At 41.6% G+C, this 17738-nt stretch overlaps 1 protein-coding gene across 5 annotated transcripts in view; it reads left to right on the top strand.

The window, feature by feature from the left end:
* SEPTIN9 (septin 9) overlaps nt 1-12513 on the top strand; it is a 347050-nt gene extending 334537 nt beyond the window's left edge. For all 5 annotated transcript variants that reach the window (XM_044003880.1, XM_044003882.1, XM_044003881.1 and 2 more), the window contains 4 exons: nt 4308-4403; nt 4699-4795; nt 8469-8520; nt 11236-12513. In XM_044003880.1, coding sequence (XP_043859815.1) covers nt 4308-4403; nt 4699-4795; nt 8469-8520; nt 11236-11371 — 381 coding nt within the window. In that variant the 3' untranslated portion in view covers nt 11372-12513. The remainder of the gene's footprint in view (nt 1-4307; nt 4404-4698; nt 4796-8468; nt 8521-11235) is intronic.
* The last annotated feature ends 5225 nt before the right edge of the window (nt 12514-17738 follow it).

Genomic DNA, 17738 nt, shown 5'->3' with positions numbered 1-17738 from the left:
CAGTTTCAACCCAGAGGGATTGCATGGAGCAGGCAGAGAAGGCCCTCTTGCCTCCAAACAGTTCCTTATGTTGTTCTTGAAAGCCCCTTGGTCAGTGTGCCCCAGAGATGGTGGTTTCTATGTATGCTACCACGTGGTGACACCTCCGTCTCCCACTCAAGGTAGCAGCTTTTTAAGGAGGCCACCCAGGGTTTCTGGGAAAAAGGGGGTACAGGCAGTTTTCACTTTACTTAAGTGGGCCTCTGTGATTTTTACCTTATCTGAATTTGCCTGCGGAGGGAAGGGGTCAGCATACAGTTCCAGGACACGTGGGGGCTGGGGACAGAGAAGCAAGATCAGGAGTAGGAACACACGGGGCTAGGGCCAGCCTTATTGGGGCTAGATATGCGGGAAAATGGCAGAGCTGGGCAAAGGTCTCTTCTCTCTGGGACAGAGCTCTAAAGCCTGGCTCCCAATAGAGCACAGTGGTGGCCTCTCCACACATCTGTGGCGTTAACTTGGAGAGGTTTTTTGTTTTGGGGTTTTTTTGGGGGGGGCGGGGTGGTAGAGGTGGAGAGTCAAGCCAAGGGCAAGAAAAGTGAGCAAGAGAGGGCAGCTAGGTGGCACAGTGGATTAAAGCACTGGCCCTGGATTCAGGAGGACCTGAGTTCAAATGTGGCCTCATGTGTGGCCCTGGGCAAGTCACTTAACCCTCATTGCCCCCCACAAAAAAAAAGAGAGAGAGAGAGAGAGAGAGAGAGAGAGAGCAAAAGCGATCACACAATGAGGTTAAAATAGGTTTTTTTGGAATGGGGATTTCTTTCTGAGTTCTTTATGTAAAGTTGAATTTACATAATGCAAATTTATGTAAAGTGAGAACTGTCTGTACTTTGAAGTGGACAGTCTAAGGAGATAAAACCCAGATCCAAACTCAGTGGGTATCTCTGGTCTGAGAGGCAGTGTCATATAGTAAGTACAGAGAGCCAGCATTGGAGCCTGGGAGACAGGTTCAGGTCCTGCCTCTGATCCATACTGATTGTATGATCCTGGGCAGATGCCTTAACCTCTCAACACCCTAGGCACTTCCCTAAGACTCTAAGTTGCAAAGAAGCTATTGACATGCATTGGAAGTGGGAGTTTTCTGACTCTGATCTATTTTGTTCCCAGTGAGGAGCTTGAAAAAACAGGAGTCACAGTTGACATTTGCCTGCTTTTCATCTGATGGAAGAGAAAGTCCATGAGGATTTTTATCTCTCCCTTTAAAAATCAAGATTGTGCTTTCTTCCCCTGGTGTCAAGGGACTTTCCCCCAGGACACAGACATATACCGACATTAACCAATATTCTGCTGCAGCCAGAAGTACACACTGCCTGAGCTTTATTGGACAGCCAGCCCAGAGTCCTGACTTCCTGGGGAGTGGGCTGGGCTGGCTTTTCAAATGTCAAGTGTCTTAGGCCGGATTTGAACTGGCTTGGCAGGAGACATTCCATCATGTCTTTGGATGTGTTTCTGTAAGAGGGACAGGAATCTTTTGGAGGACAATGCCTTTTGGCAGGTCAATGTTCTGAAAAGTATCTGATCATTGCTCTCTCACTTTTAATGACACAAATTTGATTTCTTTCGCTGGGAACAATGATGCCTGTTTAGCCCAAACTTATCTGGAAATATTGATGGGCAAGCAAACTTTTTGCCTCTTCTAAGAGACCATCAATCAATTAATCAACAAACATTTCTTAAGTGTTTACTGTGTGCCAGGCACTGTGTTGGGTTCTGGAGATGGAAACAACAAAAGTAAAACAGTCTTTCAGCAGGCAAAGAGCTCACATTCTGATGGAGGTAGCAACAAGTTGTGTGTGTGTGTGTGTGTGTGTGTACACACACACAAACATATAGAGAGAGAAAGAGAGAGGGAGGGAGGAAGGGGAAAGGGGAATGCTTGAGCTGTCTTTTTTTTGAGTTGTGTCTTAAAGGAAGTGAGGGAGTCTATGAGGCCAAGGTAACAAGGGAAGTGCATTCCATATATGCTGGATGACCAGTTCAAAGGCAAGCAGAATGCAAATGGAGTCTACTGAATGTGTTACAAAGAGAAAGCTTAGTCTGACTGGATAGCAGAGTGTAAGAGAGTAATATCCATTGAGGTTGAAAAGACAGACGGAGTCTGGTTACATAGGGTTTGTTGTTGTTTTGGTTTTTGCTGAGGCAATTGGGGTTAAATGACTTGCCCAGGGTCACACAGCTAGTAAGTGTCAAGGGTCTGAGGCCAAATCTGAACTCAGGTCCTACTGAATCCAGGGCCAGTGCTCTATCCACTGCGCCATCTAGCTATCCCTTACATAGGGTTTTAAAAGTTAAACAGAGTCATTTATATTTTTCCCTGGAGACAGTAGGAAGCTGTTTGAGTAAAGGGAATGACATGATCATTAAGGAAAATTATTCTGTTGGCAGTGTGGATGATGTACTGGGGTGGTGGGACACTAGAAACAGGCAGACCAATCGGGAGGCCTCTGTATAATCTAGGTGAAAGTAGTAAGGGTGTGAACTAAGGTTATAATTGTAATTCTGAGAGAAGGGAGTCAGATCAGAAAGAGTTTGTAAAAGTAGAAATGTTGAGATTTGGAAGTTGTTTGGAGAGTGAAGAATCCAGTTTAATTCCCAGGTTACAAACCTGGTAGACCAGCATAGTGGGGGTGCCTTTGACAGAAATAGGAAGAGGGAGTGTGTTTAGGGGGAAGGATAATGAATTCAGTTTCGGACTTGTTGAGAGTTTGATGTGTCTACAGTACATTCACTTTTGAACCAGATAATGGTGCTTGTCCTCTGAAATAATTTTAGTGAATGATAGATTCTGTCCTTTCCCTGGGTGATGAAAGTCAGGGGATAGCCCAGGACTGGATATAAAGTTCTGGGAGTTTTCTGCATTGAGATTATAGTTAAGTCAATCATAACTGATGAGGTTTTCAAAAGAGTATAGAAGAAGATAAGAGAGTCTAGGATAGAACGTTGGGAAACACCTGGAGTTATAAGGAATTCTTTGGATTATGATCCAGCAAAGGAGACAGAGGAGTGACTGGATTGATTGGAAAAAATAATCAGGAGAGAACAGTGTCACCAAAAGCCAGTGAGGAGAGAAGATGTAGGAGGAAAGGTTGGTCAGCAGTGTCAATGGAGGTTGAGAAAGGTCAGAACTGAAAAGAGACTATGAGATTTGGCAATTAGATCATTAGTTACTTTAGAGAGAGTGGTATCGGTCGAGTGATGCTATGGATAAATGTAGTGAAATAAGATACAGATTTATTTGTTTTGTTTTTTGGGGGGGGTTTTGGTGAGGCAGTTGGGGTTAAATGACTTGCCCAGGGTCACACAGCCAATAAGCTACAGATTTAAATCCTGACTCTACTATTCACTAGCTTTGTAACCCTGGAAAAATCACTTCACTTCTTTAGGCCTCTTTCCTTATCTATAAAGGATGTCCTCCAGTTGTAAATTTCTTGGAGTCTTTTGTTTTCTAGTAGGAGAAAGGAAAGGATAGCTCCCAGGAAAAGGACAGAATCTATTAATTTGCTAAAATTATTTCATGGGACAAGAACCATTATCTGGTTCATTAAAAAGAAACACAACTTTCTGGCCTGGTACATGGGGCAGATCCCACACCCATGATCCTCAGCAAGAATCTGGAACGTTCTTCAAAAGTTCTCTCTTATTTCTCCTTTGGGAGGGATTTTATGCGTTCCATGTGATGGATGGAGTTGGTGTTCAGAGTGATGAGTTTGTTAGGAATGTGATGTTCATAGAAGGACTCCTTTCAATAGGGGAACAAGCTATGGAGTTTTGAACTTGTGAGAAAAGGCTACAGTTTGGCAGAAGGTGTAAAGAAAGAGGGGTGGGGCAAAGAGTCAAAGAAGAAAAACCATGGTGTAAGTGGGCACCTGGAGCCTTTTGCCTAATGATAGAAGAAGGGCTTGAAAGTTTCTTGGGTGGTTTTATGAGTCCTGAATTATTTTGTCAGGAATTTTGCTAAACTGGAGAGGAATGATAGAGTCTAGTTCAGGAAAGATGCCCTAAATATCTTTTCTTTTGTTATTCTGTTTCATTCTGTGTTCAGGAAGCAAAGTGGGGAAAATTCCCAGGATGCCAGACTACTCCCTCCTACTCTGAAAAAAATGTAGGAGTGCAGCTTATTCTAGGCAAATGGCCCATTCTCTTTTCCCTGAGGTCAAGGCAGATGGACATAGAGTAGAGACACATGGTATGGGAGGGCTATGTATACTCAGGGGCTATCTTCTTCTCTCTGGACTGATGGGCTATCTCTATTTCTTCCCTGACTCCAGATCACTGCTGACTTGCTGTCCAATGGTATTGATGTATATCCCCAGAAAGAATTTGATGAGGACTCAGAAGACAGACTAGTTAATGAGAAATTTAGAGTAAGTACGTTAATGGAAGACTCATTCATATAAAATAGCTATGCCTGGAACTAGTACCCCTCCCCCACCAGTGACTTACTAAGGGGGTGGGAGGATGGTTTTTCTGTCATCCTAATCTACCTTGGGGGCTTGGGGGAAAATTGAGCTAAGAAATTTCTCCCTTGGTAGAACAGATCTTTCCCAAGAAAGACTGGTTTGCCTGGTCCCTGTTTGTGGAGGATTTAGGTAAACTAATGGACCTTCTCTAGTCTAGCTACTAAAAACCTGTTATATCTATTCCCTTTTTCTTCTTTAGGAAATGATTCCATTTGCTGTTGTGGGTAGTGACCATGAATACCAAGTGAATGGAAAAAGGATCCTTGGGAGGAAGACTAAATGGGGCACCATTGAAGGTAGCCATTTTTTCTTTTCTCTTTTTTCTTTCCAGTGGGTGAACATTAGGGATAATTGAAGCTGGATTAGGAGGAAGCAGTACCACAGAGACCTCCATTTGGGAAGGAAATATGGTAGATCATCACAATGGACTTATATTTAGGTTGTAATTCTAATTTTTAACAAAGTAGCTTCATGACTCTGGACAAAGAACTCAACTTCTCATCTTTGGATCCATAGGACTTTAGAGATCAGAACTTAAAAAAGAATATTTCTTTATGACTATATTTCAGCATAATTGGTTTGGGGTTTTTTTGTTTGTTTTTTGGTGATCTTATGTATTTTATTTTATTCATTTAAAAGCATTCTGAGAAAGGTTCCATCAAATAGCCAAAAGGGTCCATGACACAAAAATAGTTTAAAACCGCCAATTTAACCCAATTCCTTTACTGTGTGAAGAAACATATCTAGAGAGATGGAATGATTCCAGACACAGCCAGCTCTTGTTGCAGAGCTGGGATTAAAATATCAACTCCCACTCCCAATGGAAAATGCTGAGGAAATTGAGATGAATGGTTCAAATGAGTTTTAGGAGACAGCACCATTGACCTGGGCTTGACCTTGGGCAAGTCATTTAACTAGCCTCGACCTTGCTTTCTTTAAAAAAAAAAATAAAAAGTGGTTTGTTTTTGTTTTTGTTTTTTGTTTTTTACATTGCCATGAGTTTCTAGTGATTCCCTTTTCACACCCCAGTGAAACTCTACCTTGCAGCAATGCAGTACAGCTAAAACCAACAATGTGGAATTGTAGAATTCAGACTGTTCTTTAGCTGTGTGATCTTAGGAAGTCACATCACTTCTCTGGTTCTTCAGTTTCCTCTGTAAAATGAGAATGGGGGAGGCTGTTTGTTGGATTAGGTCCCCACTAAGGCTCCTTCCAGTTCAAAATCTATGAGCCTATGAAAATTATCCTGGTTTGATGGGGAATAAGTTCCCAATCCTATCTGCCCTGCTAAGTTTTTGTGAGGACAAATAAGGTCTATTGAACTCTTTCAGGAGAAACTTACTAATGCCTAGTAAGTGGTCTTAGTACTTTTATTTCTCCATTGTCACAATCGCCCATTACAGTGGGAAACACGGCATTTTAATAGGTAGATTGAGCTGCCTATACCATGACAGAAAAAAATCCTCCAGAAATCTTTCCCCAGTGAAAGGGCTGTGGCTGGAGGAGGGAGTGGGAGAACATTGACCCTTTTTCCTTTGTTTTAGCTCTGATTGACCGCTAGGCTGTCTTTGCTTTTTTCTGAATATTGGGTGGAGAAAACATGGTGCATTGTTTTTCCTCTCTTCCTTTCTTCCACCCACAAGGGAGTGTGTGTGTGTGTGTGTGTGTGTGTGTGTGTGTGTGTGTGTGTGTGTGTGAGAGAGATCTGTCCGTTGTGGGTATATTTTTTAACCTTCTGAATATTTTCCAAATGCCACGTTGACAAGCCCAGCTCTTAAACAAGGAAACTTCAAACAAGATCCTCCAAAATTTCAGACAGGAAGAATCTTCCCTTCTCTAGACCTTCCTTCCCTGTGCTAGGATCCTAATTGAAACCCAGCCCTATCCTATGGAAGAGAGTTGTTCTAGGATTCTCCACCCCAAGTCCACCTACATACACATGCTGGAGAGTCCCCTTGGATTGCTCTCTAATGAGGATCAGGGTTTTTTACCCTCCTCTGAGGTCCTTGCAGCATCCTGGGTCTGTTCGCTTTTCATTTCCTTGGGGTGGAGTGTGCAGTGGCTGAGCCAATCTATCTTCTCTTATGTCCCTCTTCCCTCCTAAAGATATTTTTCTGATTAAGATTCTTTTTATAGAGGACGCGTTTACCGAGGGCTAAAGGGAGTGGAGAAGGTGGGGGGTGGGTGGAAAAAAGGGAATGGAACCCAAAGAACAACTTGTTCATTGTGATGCTTCTGCTGCCCCCTCATGGCTGACATTGGAAACTGCTGAGAACCTATGGGTGAGATTCAGTCCACAAGTGGTCAAAGCTATGTTCAGCACTGCTGTTTGGGAACACTGAACTTGAAGAAAGGGGCCAAGTCCCATTAAAATAAAATGGCCAAGCAGTGGGTGGCTGAAGGTATCTCAGGGAGCTATTACTATGGGTCAGAAGAGTCAAACATGACTGAAAAATAACTGAACAACCAATGTGTCAAGTGCTGTACTAGACTTTGTGAATGCAAAGACAAAAATGAAATAACTTTTGCCTCTAATGATCTCATGTTCTATTGGGGATAGAAAACACACACAGACATATAAGTATATGGAAAATATACAAGGTAAATTTAGGGTGGGGAGAGTGGATTGGGAATCCATTAGCCAGTGGGATCAGGAAAGGTCTCATGAAGGAGATGGCTTTTTTTGGGGGGGGAGGGGGGAGGCACTTGGGGTTAAGTGACTTGCCCAGGGTCACACAGCCAGTAAGTGTCAAGTGTCTGAGGCAGGATTTGAACTTAGGTCCTCCTGACTCCAGGGCCGGTGCTCTATCCACTGCACCACCTAACTGCCCCCAAGGAGATGGCTTTTGAGCTGAATTTTGAAGGAAACTTAGAGATTCCTAGCAGCACAGGGGCAGAGCCCTCACTTGGCTGACTTCCTCTGGAAATCTAGTTCCTCTGGAACATGATCTAGTTTTTCAGTGTCCTTAGACTGAACACAGTGCTTCACGTGTTGTCTGACCAGCTCAGTCAATGTAGATGCCCCTCTAGAAACTGACTGCATTTCTCTTAATGCAATCTAAGTTTGCAATTGCTTTTCTTCTTAAGTAGCCACACCTGCCACTATTGGCTCTATTAAGATTTGAATCAAGCACTGGCCCTGGATTCAGGAGGACCTGAGTTCAAATCCAGCCTCAGACACATGACACTTATTAGCTGTGTGATCCTGGGCAAGTCACTTAACCATTATTGCCCTGCAAAACAAAAACAAAAGCAAAAAAAAAAAAAAAGACTTGAATCAACCAAAAATCTCATATTCTTCACATGAATTGCCCTTTAATCCAGGATGTTAAATGTATTTCTGTCAAAAAAATCAATTTTGTTAGTTTCAGTGAATGGATGAAATTTCCAAACCAAGTCTGACCCTTTCCTGAACTGTATGTGCAGCAAGGAGAATATGAGGCAGAAGTTTTGCCTGTAGATTCTCAGTGTCCCCCTCCCCACTCCCAACTGTCTATTTCCCCTTGGGTCAAATGTTTATCCTAACAGCTTTAGAAATTATTTGGAATCTTCCAAGAGAAAGCCACAATTAGAAAAAGAAATTGCAAGAGAACTGAGGGAAGGGAAAAGTATTCCTGACAGATTTATTAAAGTCTTAATAATGTGTGCAAATGGTGTATGTGTGTGTATATGTATGTATGTGTGTGTGTCCGTCCAAGCACAAATGTATTGAGTGGGAGCCGGGTATTCGGGCTTATCCCATGGTGGGTGGGTGGGTGGGTGTGTGGCTGTATATGCATATTTGGGTGTGTGCATATTTAAGAACAAAGTGAATATTTCCTAAAAATACCACTGCTTAAGCAGTGAAATCCCATTTTCAGTTTCCTGCTCAAGAGTAATTATAACTGGGAAGTGTCGGGTGCAGGGTATGGGGGATGGTTTTTTCTCCCTTTCAATTTTTAATAGTAAATTTTAATTTCCTTCCCTTAGTTGAAAATACTACACACTGTGAGTTTGCTTATCTGCGGGATCTCCTTATCAGGTGAGTGTCCAGCCTATTTTTGCTTGGGGTTTGGTTGTTTGCCTTTTTCTGGGTCTCCCTGAGATAGACAGAAAAGAGACCAAAGAGCCTCGTGTTCCTGAGCAACAAGGATGATTTCTGAAAGGATAAATTGTGCGCTAGGTTTCCAAGAACAGTATCTCTTTACTGGAAAGACCTTAGCTAGCACACTACAGTTCATCTTGAGGTCCTGCACCTCTATAGAAACAAGGGTTTGTTAGAGAGAGTTTCAAGATGGAGAGGAAAGGATGCAAGTAGGGCTGAAGGAAAAGAAGGATAAGGAGGGATAAAATAGCCTTTTTAAAGTAGGGTACATAAAGGTTGTGCCTGGTAGGGGAGATGGATGGCTAATTGCTTCCATTGGTCAGATTAGGAAAAAGAAGCAACATATTACAGTTGGGGGTGAGGGGGAGAATACTAATTTCTAATCAGAAAATCTGGATTCGAATTCCTCCCTTGAATCTTACTATTAGTGTGACTTTGGGCAAGCTTCTCTTGATTGTCAATTTCCTTATCTTTAAAATGAGGGCCTTGGACTAATTGGCTTCATAGGAGCTCTTCCAACTCTGAATATATAATCCTGGGAGAATTCCACAGAGAAGGGTACTCAGAAGTACCAAGGTCTGTGAAAGTCTGAAAGAATCCCCTTTACTGGGAGGTTTCAAGGAGAGACCAGGTCATGCAAATAAGTGAGTTGGGAAACTCAGCTTTTCCCCTCTTCTCTGCTTATCTCAAAGTTCCATGAACCCTATTTCCCAGTTCTTTGGACTTTGTACCTGAAGTTTCAGTCCATAGCAGGATCCTCCAATTAATAAAGCAAGTAAGCATTTATTATGCACCTACTATATCCCATCTCCTGTGCTAGTTGATATAAAATATGAATGAGACAGTTCTTGACATCAGTCTGTCAGAGAAAATGTGCATATTTAAGTTGATATACAAAATAAGTATATGAAATATATGCAAGATATACACAAGTATCTTTGAACCCTGTGACACCAAAGACCCTATTTCATCCCCAAACCATCCACTTGACCCATAGACCTCATGCCTGCCTTGCTCAATCTTCTGTAGTACCTAAAACATAGTTCACCTTCAGCATCCATCAATTTGGAACTACAGTAGACCTACAGTAGAAAGGGACTTTAGAGGCTTTCTAATCCAGCCCTCCTATTTTAAACATGGAGGAAATGAGGACCAGAATGGTTAGGTTACTTGCCCAAAGGTCATAATGTTAGCAAGTAGCAGAGTCAGGATTCCAACCCACATCTCTGACTCTAAATCAAGCACTCCTTCTACTTAAAAGTAATATATTTATTTAATAACATAATATTTAATTATTTAATAAAATCTATTGTTTTCTATGAGGTTTAATGATGTATTTTATTTACTATACTTTAATCAATAAATCAACTTCTAATCAATAAAGTAAATTGTTTCCCATCTTTTGTGACCATTATGATCTTCAGATCCCATTCATTATTAAGTCTCATTCTCTACTAGTTCCAAGACAATAATTTGTCAGTAATACCCTGGAATGAATATTCCTTTGTTAGTAGAACAGAGGCTTAGGAGACATAGGCAAGGTTATCAAGCAACTGAGCATTTATTAATCATGCAATCAATAAACATTTATTAAGCTCCTATTATGTGCTAAGCCCTGGGGATACAAAGAAAGGGCCTTGCTCTCAAGAAGCTCATAATATAATGAGAAAGATAACCTGAAAATGATATAGAAATGAGCTATTATCAGGATGATTGGTGATAATCAGCAGAGAGGACAACCTGTACTGAGGACATGGAGTGTAAATACAAAGAATGAAACAATTCTCTCCCCTAAAGGGGGTTTCCTTCTGTCAAGGGAGATAAGGACAGAGAAATGAACTCCTCAGAGAGCTTCCAGTCTTGTTAGGGGAATGGCAGCGTGCATGGGTGCACACACGTGTATATACACTCCTCTGAGGCGTTCAAACAAGAGCACCTGATAAGCCATCTTTTAAAAAATTTATTTTAATTAATTATTCAATTATTTAATATTTAATAATCTAATTATTAGTTAATTTGTTTTTACTTAAGACAAAAGTAGGTGGTGGGGAAGAACAAACAGGTAGAGAAGTGCCTTCAGGCAGAGTACATGATGAGTGGCAATAAGATATAATGGAAAAATAACTGGCCCCAGAGTCCCAAGTCCTGAATTCAAGTCACAGTCCTGCGGTTTACTAGTTTTATGACTGGGAACAAGTCGCTTTCCCTTTCCCAGTTTCCTTATTTGTAGAATAGAGGTAATAACACTTGCATTCCCTATCTTACCTGATTGTTGTGAGGAAAGTGCTTTGTAAATTGTAATGCACTGGAGGCAGCATTGCACTGGATAAAGCACTGACCCTGGATTCAGGAGGACCTGAGGTCAAATCTGGCCTCAGATACTTGACACTTACTAGCGGTGTGACCCTGGGAAAGTTACTTAATCCTCATTGCCCTGCAGATTTTTTTTCTAATTGTAATGCGCTATGGAAAAAAAAAAGAAACACCAATGGAAGGTTATTCTCAGGGTGGAAAGAAGAGGGCCAATGATGAATGAGCCCTGGATTGAGTTTGGCTCCCTCACTGGGCCTCCTGGGATTCTGATTTGGTGTGCTCAGTTTTCCCCGTGGCCTGGCTTACCTGCCTCACTGACCTCTTTATTGCTTTCCCCAGGACACACATGCAGAACATCAAGGACATTACCAGCAGTATTCACTTCGAAGCTTACCGAGTCAAGCGTCTGAACGAGGACAGCAGCAATATGCTTTCCAATGGTGTGGAAGAGGAGGCAGCACCCCAAGAGATGTAGAAGCCTTCCCATGCCCCTAGGATCCATCCTTTCCACCCATTCCCATCTCCTAGCCCACCACCCTTCCCATCCTGTTTTATTTTATCTAATTTCCTTCATTTTGGTCATCGTCCATCCCTTTTACACGCTGCCATTGTCACTTGACCAGATAACAAGATAGCATATATCATTGTTGAGTGTGTTAATTGTTAGCCCACTGGCACTGATCTTGGAAGGGAGGGGGGAGGTGAGAGATATGGATTGTGTGGTTCTGAGTGAGGGCAGGGTGTCAAGACCTGAAAACCTCTGGACTATAGGAGAGTGAACAGTGTAGACTGTTGAGCCTTTGGAACTTGGTTCTTTGATGCCAGCCCCATCTCCCCACCCCCACCCCCTGGAACTTCTTCTGTTCTCCTGCCCTCAGCAGCTCTTTAGGAAACCAGTTCTGTTGACTTCTAGAACCAGAGAAAGGGGGGGGGGATGGGGGGGGGGGAATCTGTAACTACAGACCATTCTAACCAGACAGATTTGCTCAGTGCCAAATAGCCTCAGGTGTTTGTGTGTGTTTGTGTGTTTGTGTGTATGTGTGTACACACATCTATCCAATGTAAGCACGTCCATATGCCCACTTTCCCCACCTCTGTCCACATAAGGTCATGGCTTCTTAGAAAGAATGTGAGTTTCTAAAGTACAGGAATTCCATGTTATGAGAGGATGGATAGAGACCTGGGGACTCCAGCTCTTGCCTCTCCGTCCTCCCTCCGTCCTCTTGCAAATATGAAAGGACTCAGATGAAATAACCTTAAGAACAAGAGTCTAACCCCCTACCCTCCATCCCAGGGAAGTAGCTAGTTCTAGGAAATGAATGTGCCAAAATCTGAAACAGTGACAAAGCTGACTGTGTACCTGTCCTGGAACAGAAAGTGCCTTTTAACTCTGCCCATCCAAACAAATTGGTTGGGGTCTTCTTGTCTCTCCCATGTAGTCCCTTGAGCTGGGGGATTGGAAAGGGATGGAGATCAAGTAGTGTTCTAATCATGCTTTCCACCAGCTGTCATTACTCTTTGTTGGAATGTAGAAACTGCTGATTTGCTGGGAACTTGCTTGGATTTATGATTTTCTTTTAAAAAAATAAAATAAAATAAATTCCTTCTCCCATCTTGCCTCCTTCCTCCCCAAGGCCTTTTTTTTTTTTTTAATTTTTGGAAGGTTAGAAGTAGGTTGATATGGTGAAGTAACTGAGGGTGGAAATTGTAGATGTTTAAACAGTGTTGCTTAGTAATATTGAATAAGAGGAATTTCAGCGAGTTTATTTCTTGTTCTTGGCTTGTGTGGGCAAGCATGCTTACTCATGCCTAGCTCTTCAGTTTGGCTCAGTACTTTGTCTAGTGGACCTCTCATCTTCCCACAACTGCCAAAGCACGTGCAGCCTTCTCCCACTTTCTCCCAGCCCCAGCACATAGACACCTCAGCCTGCACCTATAGAATTTGAGGCTGGATGCTTTCCAGGACCACATCACCCTCCAACCACTGCATCCCTGCACTCTCATTTCAGAGAGAAGATTTAATGAGGTACAGAGTCGGATGTGGAGAGTGGAGGAGAGTGAGGGTTACTGCAGGCCACTTTCCCCTTAAACCATTCCAGTCAACCAGAAGGCCATTGCCGTGGCTTTCCATTCCAATTAACTAGAAGCAAGAACTACAGGACCCCCGACTAATAGATGTAGAGAGTCTTGTATATAGAACTGCAATTCCAGAGTGGTGATATTTGCAAAAGTTTATTTTTGACAGATAATCTGAATTTTGTGTTTAACTCCTATCCCACATAGGAAACGTAGGAGTCTTTACTGAGTTATGATGAGGGAAAACTGTTTACTATATATATACACATATATGTATATCTACATATGTGTATATGTATATACATATATATACACATATACATACACACACATTGAATATTTCTAATGTCTGAGTAGTGAATTGAGGGGGGTGGGGGGGTGGTTATCACTTCTATAGGATGCACTGCTGCTCACATCATGTCACTGGCTTGTGTGATTTCCAGGCAGCACTGCATCAGGGCAAAGCAGAATATTCAGATTTTCCTTCTTTTTACCCTTAATTTTTGAAAAACTGTCAAGACATCATGGCGATCAATTCCCAAAATGACTTTTGGCATTGTGGTATAACACATCCTGACAACTTTAACACTTTTTGTATAAATAATAAAATGTTTAATATGTATTTCCTGAAATAAATGTTTCAAATGCAAATGGTGAAAAAGCCCAGGCAGGAGTTGCTTTTCTTCTCTGACTCTCAAATGCATTTTTCCCCTTGGGTTTCCTGAAATGCTTGGATGATGAAAGGCCTGGAATCAGTCAGTACTAAGGGGAAATCCCTAGTACAGTTAAATGTGCATGTGGAATGTATGACCGTTTGTTTCTCACTTGGGCTAACAGTTACCTCTGTACTTTCTGGTAAAAGTAATTACTAGGGGCAGCTAGGTGGTGCAGTGGATAGAGCACCGGCCCTGGAGTCAGGAGTACCTGAGTTCAAATCCGGCCTCAGACACTTAACACTTACTAGCTGTGTGACCCTGGGCAAGTCACTTAACCCCAAATTGCCTCATTAAAAAAAAAAAAAGTAATTACTAAATTCGTCAATAGAATTTTTTTAAAAACTGAGGTAAATGTTTAACAACCTCCTTGAGAGGGAAAAGAGGAATGGGGATTCCAGGCCCTTAAGGACTCTTTATTTATAGGCCAGCTGTAGAGATGCTCATCATAAATCCTTATCTAAAGTAGGTGCATACAATACTTTCTTAGCTAGTTTTGAGGTTTGGATGTACTTGAAGGTAATAAGACTATATTCTATATTTGTTAAAAGGGAGAAGTAGTCTGGTTCCTAGATAAGGTTCAGGATTTGGAGTCAGGGAAACAAAGGTTCAGATCCTACCTCTGGGGACAGCTAGATGTCTCAGTGGAGCACTGGCCCTAGAGTCAGGAGGACCTGAGTTCAAATTTGGCCTCAGACATTTAACACTTACTAGCTGTGTGACCCCAGGCAAGTCACTTAAGCCCAATTGACTCACCAAAATAAATAAATAAGCAAACAAACAGATAAATACATAAATGCTTAACAGAAGGACTGTTTGGCTCCAGCGATAATAACAATAGCTAACATTTATATAGTACTTACTATGTGTCAGACAACTCTGACACAACTCTGGAAGTGAGGCACTATTATTATCTCCAATTTACAGATGAGGAAACTAAGGCAGAAGTTAAATGACTTGCCCAGGATCACACAGGTGAAGTAATGCTCAAACTCCTGTACTACCTACTGCTTTCTGATCCATGCAGCAGGAAGCACTTGACAGAACCTATTAAAAGGTAATTGGGAAATATTTAACACAATAAAAAAATTCAATAGAACATAGATAATGTTAATAGGTGGTTATCTAAGTTAATAGGTGGCAGGTAGGGATCCATAGCTATGGTGTAGTGGCTCCTATTTCTATTTGAATTTGACATCACTGTCTTAGGCAGCAGATCATGTTTACTAAGTCGTAGACCCTTTAAAAAAGTTCTTATTGATGCTCTTTTTTGTTTTTAAATCACTCCTTTTCCAATGATTCTCCTCCCCCAATAGAAACCTTCCTTGTAACAAAGAAGTACTGTTAAAGGAAACAGATCAACCCACTGGCCATGTGTTCTACATCAATATTTCAATGGCTCCCTTATCAAAGGCAGAAGGCACAATTGTTCATTGACTGCATTGTTCAGAATTCTGGTGTCTTTCAGTGTCATTGTCTAAATTGCTCTGGCTCTGCTTACTTCCCTCTGCACCACTACAAATATATGTAAGTGAAGGGAGTTCCCCATGCTAATGGAAATAATGGATTGTTTTTTTTTCATAGATGCAATTCAGACTGGCTTTGGCTGCCATGAGTTTTGTCATTACAATTGGCTTTCTTTACATGGTGCTAATGGATGAACTGCATTCACATGACTCCTAACACCTGCTTCTTTTGGTCCCAGTCTCTTCCACAATCCAGTCCTATCTCTCTACAGGACATCAATACACATGTCTTGCTGGCACCTCAGTTTTGAAATGTTAGAGTGAAAAGAGGTCTCAACTGGAAGTCGGGAAGTCTGGTCTTGTCACTATGGAGCTGTTAGATCTTATGCAAACCACATCGGGGCTTCAGTTCTCTTTTTTACAATAAGGGGATAGATTCTGTCACTATAGACAGGTCTGATGTTCTGATTCTCCTTACCCCATGGCCTTGGAGAATTTCTGAGTCATTCTTCCTTGGTTTTTGAAACCCAGGGCAGCCCTACCCTTCTCTGGGTTGGTCCATATTAAGTGTTGATTAAAAATTATGACCCAGGGGAAGTAAATTTTTATGAACTTCAGTTTCTCTTCCATACAGTGGTAATAATAATAAAGCCTGTATTACACATCTCATAGAACTGTTGGGAGGAAATTCAGTCAATGACCATTTATTAAGCACAATTATGTACTAGGAACTGTGCTAAGAGCTGGGGGTTGTAAAGTCAGGCAAAAATATGACCTCTGTCACGTTTACCATCTGGTGTATCTCTTTACCTTAATTCTCTATCCACTCTAGTCCATTCTCCACTCAACTGTCAAACTGACCTTCCTAAAGTTCAATTATGTCACTCCCTAATTCAATAAACTCCAGTGGTTTCTCTAGGATCTAATAGAAAACCTTCTTACTTTTGAAGCCCTTCATAATCTGGCCTTCCTCTTTTTTTTCTTTTTCTTTTTCTTTTTTTTTTTTTTTTGCAGGGCAATGGGGGTTAAGTGACTTGCCCAGGGTCACACAGCTAGTAAGTGTCAAGTGTCTGAAGCCGGATTTGAACTCCGGTGCTCCTGAATCCAGGGTCAGTGCTTTATCCACTGCGCCACCTAGCCGCCCCCTCTGGCTTTCCTCTTATCCCTCTAGCACTGTGATTCAACAACACAGGCCTCCTTACTGTTCCTCCATTTACAGATTGGGCATTTTCAGTGGCTGCCCCGCCCCCAACCATGTTTGCAACTCTCTCCCCCCTCATCTCTGCCTCCTGCCTGTCCTAGCTTCCTTCAAGTCCCAGCTAAAATCCTTTCTTTTAAAAGAATTCTTTCCCAATCCCTCTTAATACCCAGTGCCTTGCCTTTGAGATTATCTCTAATTTATCGTGTGTGTATCTTGTTTGTACATAATGGTGTGTTGTCTTCCCCCATTAGACTGTGAGCTTTTTGAGAGTAGGGACTATCTTTTCCCTTTCTTTGTATCCTCAGCACTTTGGACTATGTGCCTGGCACATAGTAGGTTTTTAAATAAATGTTTGTTGACTGTCATTCTAATGGCGGAGGAACAACATGAAAAAACTAATATAAAATATTAGTGAAAATGGAACATAATCTCAGAGGGGAGGCATGGGAGTGAGCATGGGAAAACATCATTCTGGAAAGATCTCTCATATCAGGCAGGATTTGAGTTTAATCTTGTAGGAAGCCAGGAAGTGAAAGGAAGGGGAGGGGAGGAGGACATTCTAGACATAAGGGACAGCCAATGAAAAGGCACAGAGTTGAGAAATGAAGTACCATGTATAAGAAACAGGAAACAGCTCAGTATCAATTTGGAATTATGCCCAGAAGATTACCAAACTGGACATGCCCTTTGACCCAATGATACCCCTGCTAAGCCTATAGCCTAAAGAGAACAGAAAAAGGGAGAATAGATCCCATATGTACAAAAGTATAACAATGCCAACAAATTGCAAACTAAGAGGGTGCCCATCATTTGGAAAATGACAAAACAAATTATGTTATATGAATATAACAGTATATTGTGCTATAAGTAATGACAAAGATGGTTTTTCAGAGACACTTAGGAAGACTCGTATGAACTAATATAGAGTGAAATGAGCAGAACCAATACTATAACATCAATATTGTAAAAGTGAACAATTTTGAAAGATTTAAGAACTCTGATTGATATGGATAGAAGACAGGATAAAGAGAATGCTCCCCACCTCATAGCAAAGAAGTAATCAATTAATATGCATAAGGAGACACATTTTTGGATATGACCAATGTGGGAATTTGACTGATGTGAGAGATGACACAAAAAGTGTACATATAAGATTATTGTGTATATATGCATACAGATGTGTGTTTATACATATACACATGTATATACATACATACAGAGACACACACATAGTGAATGGAAGGCAATCTCAGAGGGAAGGCATTACTGGAAGTGATTGGGGTGACCAAGAAAGGTCCCTTGTAGAAGGTGGTGCCACCTAGCTGCCCAGAAACATGGTGTTTTGACACTTTGGTTGAATGTTGACTCTAGAAAGAGTGGGAAGGA

This window comes from Dromiciops gliroides, chromosome 4 (genome assembly GCF_019393635.1).
Source record: "Dromiciops gliroides isolate mDroGli1 chromosome 4, mDroGli1.pri, whole genome shotgun sequence".
NCBI lineage: Eukaryota > Metazoa > Chordata > Mammalia > Microbiotheria > Microbiotheriidae > Dromiciops > Dromiciops gliroides.
This window is presented reverse-complemented; position numbering and strand designations above follow the sequence as displayed.